The sequence below is a fragment of the Pinus tabuliformis genome, chromosome X (genome assembly GCF_031772625.1).
Source record: "Pinus tabuliformis cultivar Carrire ecotype Pingquan chromosome X, CPIR1, whole genome shotgun sequence".
NCBI classification, from domain to species: domain Eukaryota; kingdom Viridiplantae; phylum Streptophyta; class Pinopsida; order Pinales; family Pinaceae; genus Pinus; species Pinus tabuliformis.
Genome location: NC_142308.1, coordinates 1,340,914,024 through 1,340,923,800, shown reverse-complemented (window position 1 = coordinate 1,340,923,800; position 9,777 = coordinate 1,340,914,024). Strand labels below are relative to the sequence as shown.

Here is a 9,777-nt window from a genome sequence, read left to right as displayed (position 1 = left end):
GAGGATATAGAATCTGTAAGTAGAAAAAAGAAAATGCAAAATTGTAAAATTCTTGACTCATTATAAATTTAGATGAGATGTAGACTAGCAGACATGTTTATGCGATAGTTAAGTCATGTTGAGTCATACTTAATAAAGGGGGAGTGTTAGAAATTGTAATTACTCTCGCATGTGGAGTTGGCTAAACATAGAGAGTCAGTTAACTGAGTGATTGAGTGTTTGAGTGTTGAGTCAAGTGGAGTTAAGTGATAGATGACTTTGAGTGTGTGATTGCATGCAAGTAGCTAGTTGGAAAAGGTTAAATACCCTTCACCGAGTTCATTGTAAGCATCAACTTTTGTGTAATCAATAAAAAACCACAAGTCGTGTTTTATGTGTGAAGTATTTATGCTTTGTGTCCTACGCCTTTCCAAAATACGCGTGGGTATACGGTGTTTGGATCTTCAATCAGAAGGGACAGGTTTGAAATTTTGTGCAAACATGATCCAGTTGCCCAAGATGATGAAATATGGAAAAATTATTTCTCCCACATGACATAAGGATCATGATCACGGAAGCTAACAGCGGTCTTATTGATCAAAATAATTCTTTCCATTTCCCCTGCATCTGGAAAAGTATGTTTTGAAGCATATATTGAGGCATGGCAACTTTTAGACTTGGTTGACGAGTGGGATCCGTATACAGAGAGTTTGGTGAGTAAGGCAGCAGATAAAGAATTATTGAATACATTGCTCAACACAATCGAAGAGATCGATGCTAGCAAAAGCAGGGATCCAGATGAAAAGATTGGAGAGCTCGCAGAAAACAAAAGGAAAGAGATCGAAGCGGAATGTGGAAAGAAAGACAAAGAGTTTCGTCACGAGCAAACCAGTCCAGTGGACTGGGAAAAGTTAGCCGCAGCAATCGCATTGTATGAATTATTCACCACTATTGTTTGCTGCGCAAGTGATTTTACAGAGCTGAAGATGGAATTAGAAAGGTCATTGGCAAATCTTATTGGTGCTTGCATAAACAATGTGGGTACCGCATTGCTGGAGAAATGCAGCAATTGGGCCCACAATTTGGAAGAAGAGCAATTCGTGAAAGCAATTTACATAGCCGGTAAATCCAGGGAACTCGTGAATGCTCTGGGATCGAATCCGAATATCAACCAAACGACGGCAGAATCGTCAATGGTATAAGTAGCATTATTGTGTTTTGAATATTTGTTTAATGGCCTTTCTATTTGAAGCCTGGAAACTAAGAATAGAAGAATCAAAATCCTTTTTTCAGTGTATCAGGTTGTTCAATAGAACAGGGACAAACTTTCCAAAAGAGCTTTATATCTGAACCTATATGAAAATTACATAGAAAACAAAATCCAGAGTATCCAGGCAATTCCTATTGTTCACATGAATTCAATTGAGCTGCAGATTGCAGGGGCAGATACAACAATTCAGTAACAACTTCTGGAGAGACTTCTCCAAGTTTGATCAAACCAGTTGATGGAATCTCTGTGTTAATTTGAGTTCTGTTGTTGTTCCTTTTTTCTGGCTCATAATCTCTAAGTCTTTGAATTTTTGTTCGGCAACTGATCTAGTTTTAAAGTTCTTTAAGCTACAATTTTATTGTAATACAGTTTCTCAGTTAGCAGCTGCATCTTCAAGTTTCAAGCTGTCTGACAAATCTCATGGTTACAGCTTTTCTTTTATGCAGCTCATTAGTTTTCTGCTGAGAATTTCAACCAGGCTGTTGCTCTGTACGTTTTTTTGATCCCATAGAATAACAAAACAGTATGTGTAAGAGGAAAAAAAAACAATACTTATAACGTCTTCACTCGTTTTAGATATTTTTTGAAATCAATACCTCTCGTACGATATGTTTTTAAATCAATAACATAGTATACATGTGACAACGCCTTTTATCTCTTATACAATATGCTTCGCTTTTTAAGAACCTCTAACTTAATTATAATATTTTAATTATAATATGCTTCCATTTAATTTTTAAGTGGTGCTCTTTCTTGGTCATCGTCTATCGTGGATAAGGTCCACAATATGGTCATGTTGGTCCTCTGGCGAGGAGGCCTTTTCCAAATTATGAGTGGGAGCCTAATAGAGCGGGCACGAAAAAATGGCTAACCCAAATATAAAACCATTAAGGCCTTTTTTTTTTTTTTTTTTTTTCCTCTATTGTAATTTTAAAAGTTTTTTATTTGCACTATATTTCATAAAAAGCATATGATAAATTTTGTGTTCTCTAAGCCCTTGGGTTTTCTTTTCATCATATCTCTCGTGGATTCCATCATGTATGTGAAATGTAAAGTGTTTCGTGCCCTCAATCTGTACTTATCTCATTGCTGTTGTTTTTTATAATTCCGTTTTCTGCAAAATTACAGGAATTTTATAATGCCAGCTACAGGTTTTCTGAATCTTAATACTAACGATGTAGAAACTATGATAAAGTGTTTTTTTGCTTTTTAAGCTCCAAAGCGTATTGGATGTCCATTAAATATTTTAATGACTAAAAGTACTATAAATTATAATTATAAAATTTCTTAATAAACTTTCCATTAAAAATTATTAAACTGAATACTATTTATATACATGATACAAAGATAGTGAATTATCAAACCTTAAACTGCAACAAGAGAAATTTGAAAGAAAACAAGGTCATTTAAAAAAAATTCAAAGATCAAACCCCAATATAGTCATTTAAATACGTTGAAAGATCAAACTCTCTCTCTTACACAACGTTCTGCTTTTGTTGCTTCTGATTTTTCTTTGGCTGTGTATTTACCTTTAGCTGTTGCACAAACCATTAAGTTGTTGCTAGAACAAAAGTGATTATTTTCTTTCCTTTTAGCCCTGCTGCTGTGTTGGAGTCACCCTCAAAGCCAAGACCACTAGGATACGAGGATACTTGTTGTGCTTCTAATATTTCATTTAAATTTTCATACCTTTTACCAGATTTCTGATTGAAACTCAGCTTTGTTTTACCCTTCTCCTACTACTCCTTCGTAAACACGATTTCTCCTTCCAAACTTTCACATGATGTACTATTTCATTCAGCTGTTGGTTCAAGAATTCTTGGATTTCTTACCCTCTTCTATTTGTAAGAGAAATGGCTTGACAACTTCAACTTTTTCTTTTATCAAAAACTCCTTCTGGGACTTATTTTTGTTCATCAAGCTTTCTATTTCCTCGAGTGCACTAACCAAATCTCCTTCAAGATTTACTTTAGCCTCTTCATCATCAGAGCTAATAGCCTTCACCTATAGATTTTTTATGGCCATCAACATAAATTATGTAGGGCTTTCATCATCTTTCTCCTCATTTGAGGATTGGCAAGGTTCAGTTTCCCAGGATCTCTCTTTTTGTACATAAAAACCTCTTTTCTTAGCCTTCTTTCTATTCTTTTGAACTTTCGTGAATTTTTCTTTACGATCATAATCTTTCATCTTCTTTTCAGGAAACTTTGATGCATAGAGACCAACTTTTTCACAATTAAAACACTTAAAAGGTAGCTTACCTTTATACTTATCTAATCCTCGCTTGAGCTTCCTCAAAAAGTTGTCTCCTCCATCATCTAATTCACAACATGAGTCATCATGCTCTTCTTTGCACTTATTTTCTGGTTTAAAGGTTGATTCTTTGGTTGGAGACCTAGATTTAGAAATCTTGATCTCATAGGCAGTGAGTATACCAAGTAATTGATCTAGAGTGAGAGAGTTTAGATTGGTGATTTCTTCAATGGATGACACCTTGGGATTAAACCTTTCAGCAAGAGATATTAACACTTTTTGAACTATTGCAACTTCATCTAACTTCTCATCAAGCCCTCTTATGGTGTTCACAACTTCACAACTCTTAAAAATTACTTTGCAATATCTTCATCATCATGCAAAATTAAATACTCAAATTTCATCCTATATCCTTGGAGTTTAGCCTTCTTTACCTTGCTATCTCCTTCATAGAAGTTGGTCATCTTGTCCCAAATATTTTTGGCAGATAAACATTCCATTACTTTGACGAGCACTGATTCAGGTAGGCCAGCAGACAAACCATTGATTGCTTTAGCATTGCATTCAACTCCATCTTTTGATCTTTGGTAATCACTGCGAGAGGCCTTTGATATGCTTCTTCAACAACGTCCCACACATCAACTAAGGTGATTGAATGCAAGTTTTCATCCTCATTTTCCAAAACACATAATTTGTTCCTTTGAACATAGATATCTTGTTGGTAAATTCTCCTTCATATTTCACCATGGTCCTTGTTACCAAATTTTGGAAACTATGACAATACTGAGAGTGGGGGTGAATCTATATTGTCTAATGTCCCCCAATAATAATAATAATAATAATAATCAATACAATAATATATTATTAAAATGTAAGTAAATAAATGATAAACAATAATGAAAATATAATAATTGTCAATAAATAATAAAAGATTAAAGAAAAGATAATAATAGTAAATAAACAATGAAGAGAATATAATAATAATAATAAATAAAATAGTAAATAGTAACACTTAAGTTCTAAATAAATATATCTAAAAGTAAATTATAAAAATAATAAAAGTAAGTAATGTTAACAAAAAGTAAAATAAAATAAAAATGAGTTAAATTAAGAGAAATATTAAATTAAGTAAAAGTTAAAATAAAGAAATAAAAGTTGCATGTTGACACATGAATGACCCCTTTCTATTGTTTGATCTATTTAATGGACTCTCAGGAAGATGAGATCATTCGTTTATCCATTCTATTGGGAGAAAAGTATTGTGAGACAAAGGATTTCTGCTAGTAGTATGTTGATTGATGACTCAGGGGTGGCCAGTTGTAAAAATATTACGTGCATTTGAGCCTACGGTTGGGTGGAGAACCGTCGCCAAAGGTTTGTCGCAGTTAACAGAATTCAAAGAGAATTTGACTCCAAAAGCATAAGTAAGGAATATCATCAATACATGTAAGTCATCTCTACTCATAGTTTTTTCCAAAATTCTATGTTAAATAGTTGAATAGTAACGTGTTGATTATTAATAATATAATTTGATGTAATTATCTGTGTGTTTTAAATCATAGTTTTTACATATGGTTTTAGAGCAAATTTGAACTTTATTGAACCTTGATGTAAATTTTTTTTATATTTAATTATTATAAATAAAATTTTCCAAAAGTATTGAATTTCTTTTATATTTATAGAAACAATTTCAATAAAAAATTACCCATTTCCAAAATCACAAATAAATTTTGATATTGATTGATTTACTTCCAATAATACCTTGACTATAAAAACTCAACCACTATTTATAAAATATTTGGTGAGAATCATTTAAAAACAACACATGTTACATGATTCCACTCCATAATCTTGAAATTAAAACTACATTGTAAATTTATGATCATGGTGCCACATAAGATATATGTTAGTGCATATTTTATGATCACTAAAAAATAGAGAAAAAAGAGAAGTAACTTAATTGACCTTCATGGTGCCACATAAGATATATGTTAGTGCATATGCTATGATCACTAAAAAATAGAGAAAAAAGAGAAGTAACTTAATTGACCTTCGTGCAAGTATTTCCTATATAATTTTTTTGCGTAACTTTATACCCATATTATATCCTTCTTTCATGTTTTAACTGCATAGCGTGGATATGCTTTTCGATATAGCCTACACACATACGTCTATGGGCCATTGCGATTGAGATTGGAAGCTAACATTAGAATGGCTATATTTACTTCATATATATTAATTAGCCAAAAATAGAAAGGCTTTATTCTCATGTAAAAAGGTTGCTTTAGGTATCTTCGAGAACTGATGTAAAAAGAGTATCTTCGTTAAACGAAAGCAACATTTACGACCTCTATAGATGGTAACCAATAAATCAATAGGTTATGAAAGTGGTCATCAACTTGGGAAATTGTTTGATATAATTAGCATTTAACTAGCATTTGCCTTTCAGTAGATTCTGCTCATCTAAGAGTTGTGCAACTTTATTACAGTATTGGTTAGATGCACTTGTGATCGAGAATTTCAATTTACAAATAATACGCCAAAAAAAGTCTAAGAATAACATAAACAAATAAAAATTTATCAGCCAAATTTTGTATTTTGGAAAATTAGCCAACATGATATTTATTCATCGATCTTCGGACCATGAAATTAAATTCGAGGAAATACAAATCAATTCCCTTAATACATACCATGATTGTAAAGTGATATTGAAATCACATCCAATGGAAACACACTTAGCATAGCATAATATAATCCTTTTCCTAAATATATTTTTATAATACGTCGAAGTTCATTTTTATCATTGTGTGTGACAACGTGTATCAATTTCGCTACACACAAAATTAAAATGTTACGAAACTACTACTATTTGAGTAATGATATATATTATAAATAGTTATGAGTTTATTCTTTCCGTAATGTTATTTTATTATACATGCAAAGGAAAATGTTTAATTAATAAAATTGAAAGGAGGAACAAATTCTTAATATTAATCATTTTATATTTTTATAATTTATATCATATTATTTCATTAAAGGTGAATCAAATTATTATTAATTGACCAAGTGTGATTAGCAGATTGATGAATGATGAATAATAAGTAGTTATTTAAAAGTATAATATATATTTACCAAAAGATATACCATATAAGTGTTAGTATATATATATATATATAAAGTAGCGAAGAGGTGGAAAGAAGAAAACCAGCGCTCTGTGAGGAAAACCCTGCTCCTAGGGTTTAGCTCTGCTCTGAACAGGTTCACCAACAACTCTGGCAGTGCACAAAGACCGATTAGTTGATCTTCTTCTCAGAGGCAGTGTTCTGGCCCGACAAATGGCAGACGGGGGGTCCACTGGGACCCCAACTTACAGGCAAATAGTCATGCAAAATCACAAAGCTCAAAAAGGTTTTAATATCTCTGGGTATGAAGCCCGAAAAGACAGCTCTGGGACAAGCAGCGGAAGAACCATCCAGGGGCAGAAAGATCCAAATCACGGATCAGAGATGCCAGGAAAAGTCAGAGAAAGACAAGAGAAGCACGGGAATAAACCGGAAGCAGGTCAAAACAGCTCGGAGCCAATAATCACTCCGTCAGATGAAGAGAAGGAACACAGGGAAGGAAAACGCCCTATAGAAAATGAGGATAAAACGGAAGCCTCTAACCTTAGCCCCAAAAATACCCTGCAAGGAGTCTGCAAACCCAAAAAGAAGGAAGCCCTCCGAGTGGTCTTCTCAGATCCAGACATTCAGGCCTACAGAGACCACATGCTAGAACATGCCATCATATGTAAGTTTATGGGACTGTGGCCAACAGAAAGAGCCCTCTGCCAATGGATCAAGCAGCACTGGAGACCAAAAGGTGATGTCAAACTACATCTTGGAGCTAAAGGTTTTTTTACTGTTGTCTTTTCTAACCTAGAAGATAAAGATAGGATCTTCGATGGAGGGCCTTACTTCCTTTCATCAGCAGGCCTCTACATGAGGCCTTGGAAGGCGAACTTCGTGCCTGAAAAGGAAACCTTCACCCATGTCCCCGTGTGGATTTGCCTCTTCTCTTTACCTATCGATTATTGGGGCCTAGCAACCCTAAAGCGCATAGGAGACAGACTTGGCACCTTCATTAAAGCCTCGGAGGCAACGATGCAAAGGAAGTACACTTCCTGTGCCAGGATCTGCGTTGAAATGGATGTCTCAGGCGCCCTACATGAAGGACTGTGGCTAGAGTTCAGAGACGAAGATTACTTTCAACCCATCGACTATGAACAGATCCCCTTCCGGTGTAGGAAATGCCACGAGCATGGTCACCTTGTCAGGGAATGCCCATTAAATAAACCAGTGGAAGATGCCAAGCTTGAGCAGCCAGCCAAGAATCGAGAGGTTTTCAAAAAGCCAAAATCACGACAAAGGGCATACAGGGAAAGAATAAACAAAGCAGTGATAAATCCCAGCAAAACCCTTAATCCCTTCAGCATTCTGGACTCAGAAGCAGACTCGGAAGGAAACAAAAAAGAGACAAAGCTACCAGAGGCACCTCAAAAAAATAAGACAGACCACAGACCAACGGATGCAGAGGAAATCAATGAGAACACAGAAATACAATCTCATGAAGTAGCAGATGAACGAGATGAAGACATAGACATGCTAACAAGCGATGGGGGAAGCGACGACCTGGAACTCAATGAAGTTCTAGAAAAAGAAGGAGTAAACCTGCCAGATATGGAAAAACACTGGAGAACTCAAGGGCTGGAAAATATCCCGGAGGAAGAATTAAAGAAGATTAGTGACCTCTTCTTAGCAAGAGAACAAGCGGCGCTAGATAGGCAAAAAAAAAAATTAGGAATCATGAAAGGCACAGGTAACCAATCCAAAAATCTTTTTCTCCATTCATTAGGACGGAAATAAAACAAGAAAAGAGGTCGAAGGACGAATGGAGAGGTTCTTCATGATTTGGGTATGCATCTGATCAATTCAGGCAAAATGAAGGATTTACACGCCTTCCTGTCCTACCAATAACCTCATCATTATTAATGAAAATCATCTCATGGAATATAAGAGGGCTCAATAGTCAAGTCAAACAAAGACTCCTCAAGAGGAAGTTACAACAGGAAAAGCCAGATATAATGCTCATTCAGGAAACAAAATGTGCTACTGATCAGCTGGAGAACATCACCAAAAAGCTAGGAAAAACTATCAAATATATAGATATAGCCAGTCAAGGATGGGAAGGAAGCATTGCAACCCTCTGGGACTCCAGAGTCATCGAAATCACCTCCATGGAAGCTACCAGATCATACATTGCCACTGAATTTCAGCTAATAGGTAATTCTGAAACCTACCTCTGTATAAATGTATATGGGCCTCAACGTTTAGAAGATAAAATTTCTTTCCTGAACTCATTAATGAAGTTAAAGCTAAGACACCAACATTCAAAGATCATAATGGGAGGGGATTTCAACATGATTACCACCCTCCTGGAAAAAAAAGGTGGCCTCAGGCATCTAAATAGAGACTCAGAACACTTTGTTGACTTCATGGAATCCGCCCAACTGGTCGACATTCCCCCAAAAAATGGGCTCTACACTTGGAATAACCGAAGAGGAGGAGATAACAGGATAGCCTCTCGCCTTGACCGTTTTTTGATCTCAGAAAACATATTAATGGAAGGAACAACAGTTGACTCTGATATCCTCCCCAGTGGGGGATCAGACCACTGGCCTATCGCCCTGGAAGCTGCCTTTCTTGAGACCCCCAAAAACAGGCCGTTCAGATTTGAGAAATTCTGGCTTACTCACCCAAATTTTACTGATCTATTGAAAAAATGGTGGGAAGAGCCCATGAATGTAAGGGGGACCAAAATGTTTAAACTCCAGTCCAAACTAAAGCACATCAAACACAAAATCAAGGAATGGAGTGCAACCGAGTTTGGTAATATTTTCCAGGAAAAGCATAACATTGAAGACCGACTAAGTCAAATTCACAAGGACTGGGCTGCGGGGATCAACAGGGAGGACTCAAATGAACAGGAAAAATCATTAATGCAGAAATGAAGAGATCCTTTGGAAGCAAAAATCTCGCATCCAATGGTTGAAGGAGGGAGAGCAAAATACAAAGTTCTTCCATAGATCAACGATGGATTACAGGGGGGCTAACAAAATCCTCAAGCTTACCAATGCATCTGGAGAAGTTATTCAAAACCATAATGAGATCTCAACTCTACTTACTAGCCATTTTAAGCAAATTTCCCAAGAATCTCAAGAAGATCGATCGGAAGCC

General features: G+C 35.5%; 1 protein-coding gene across 1 annotated transcript; it reads left to right on the top strand.

Moving 5' to 3' along the window:
- Positions 1–6,837: 6,837 nt before the first annotated feature.
- On the top strand, positions 6,838–9,551 carry LOC149145020 (uncharacterized). Its single transcript, XM_089452338.1, has 2 exons — positions 6,838–8,324; positions 8,477–9,551. Exons 1-2 carry the CDS (start codon positions 6,838–6,840, stop codon positions 9,549–9,551), a joined length of 2,562 nt encoding a protein of 853 aa, XP_089308464.1.
- Positions 9,552–9,777: the final 226 nt, after the last annotated feature.

Excerpts from the sequence above, each read along its gene's own strand:
- LOC149145020 (XM_089452338.1), top strand. The coding sequence starts at position 6,838 with ATGGCAGACGGGGGGTCCACTGGGACCCCAACTTACAGGCAAATAGTC. Across the intron at positions 8,325-8,476 it reads GAACAAGCGGCGCTAGATAG|GCAAAATGAAGGATTTACAC; the intron begins GCAAAAAAAAAA and ends TGATCAATTCAG.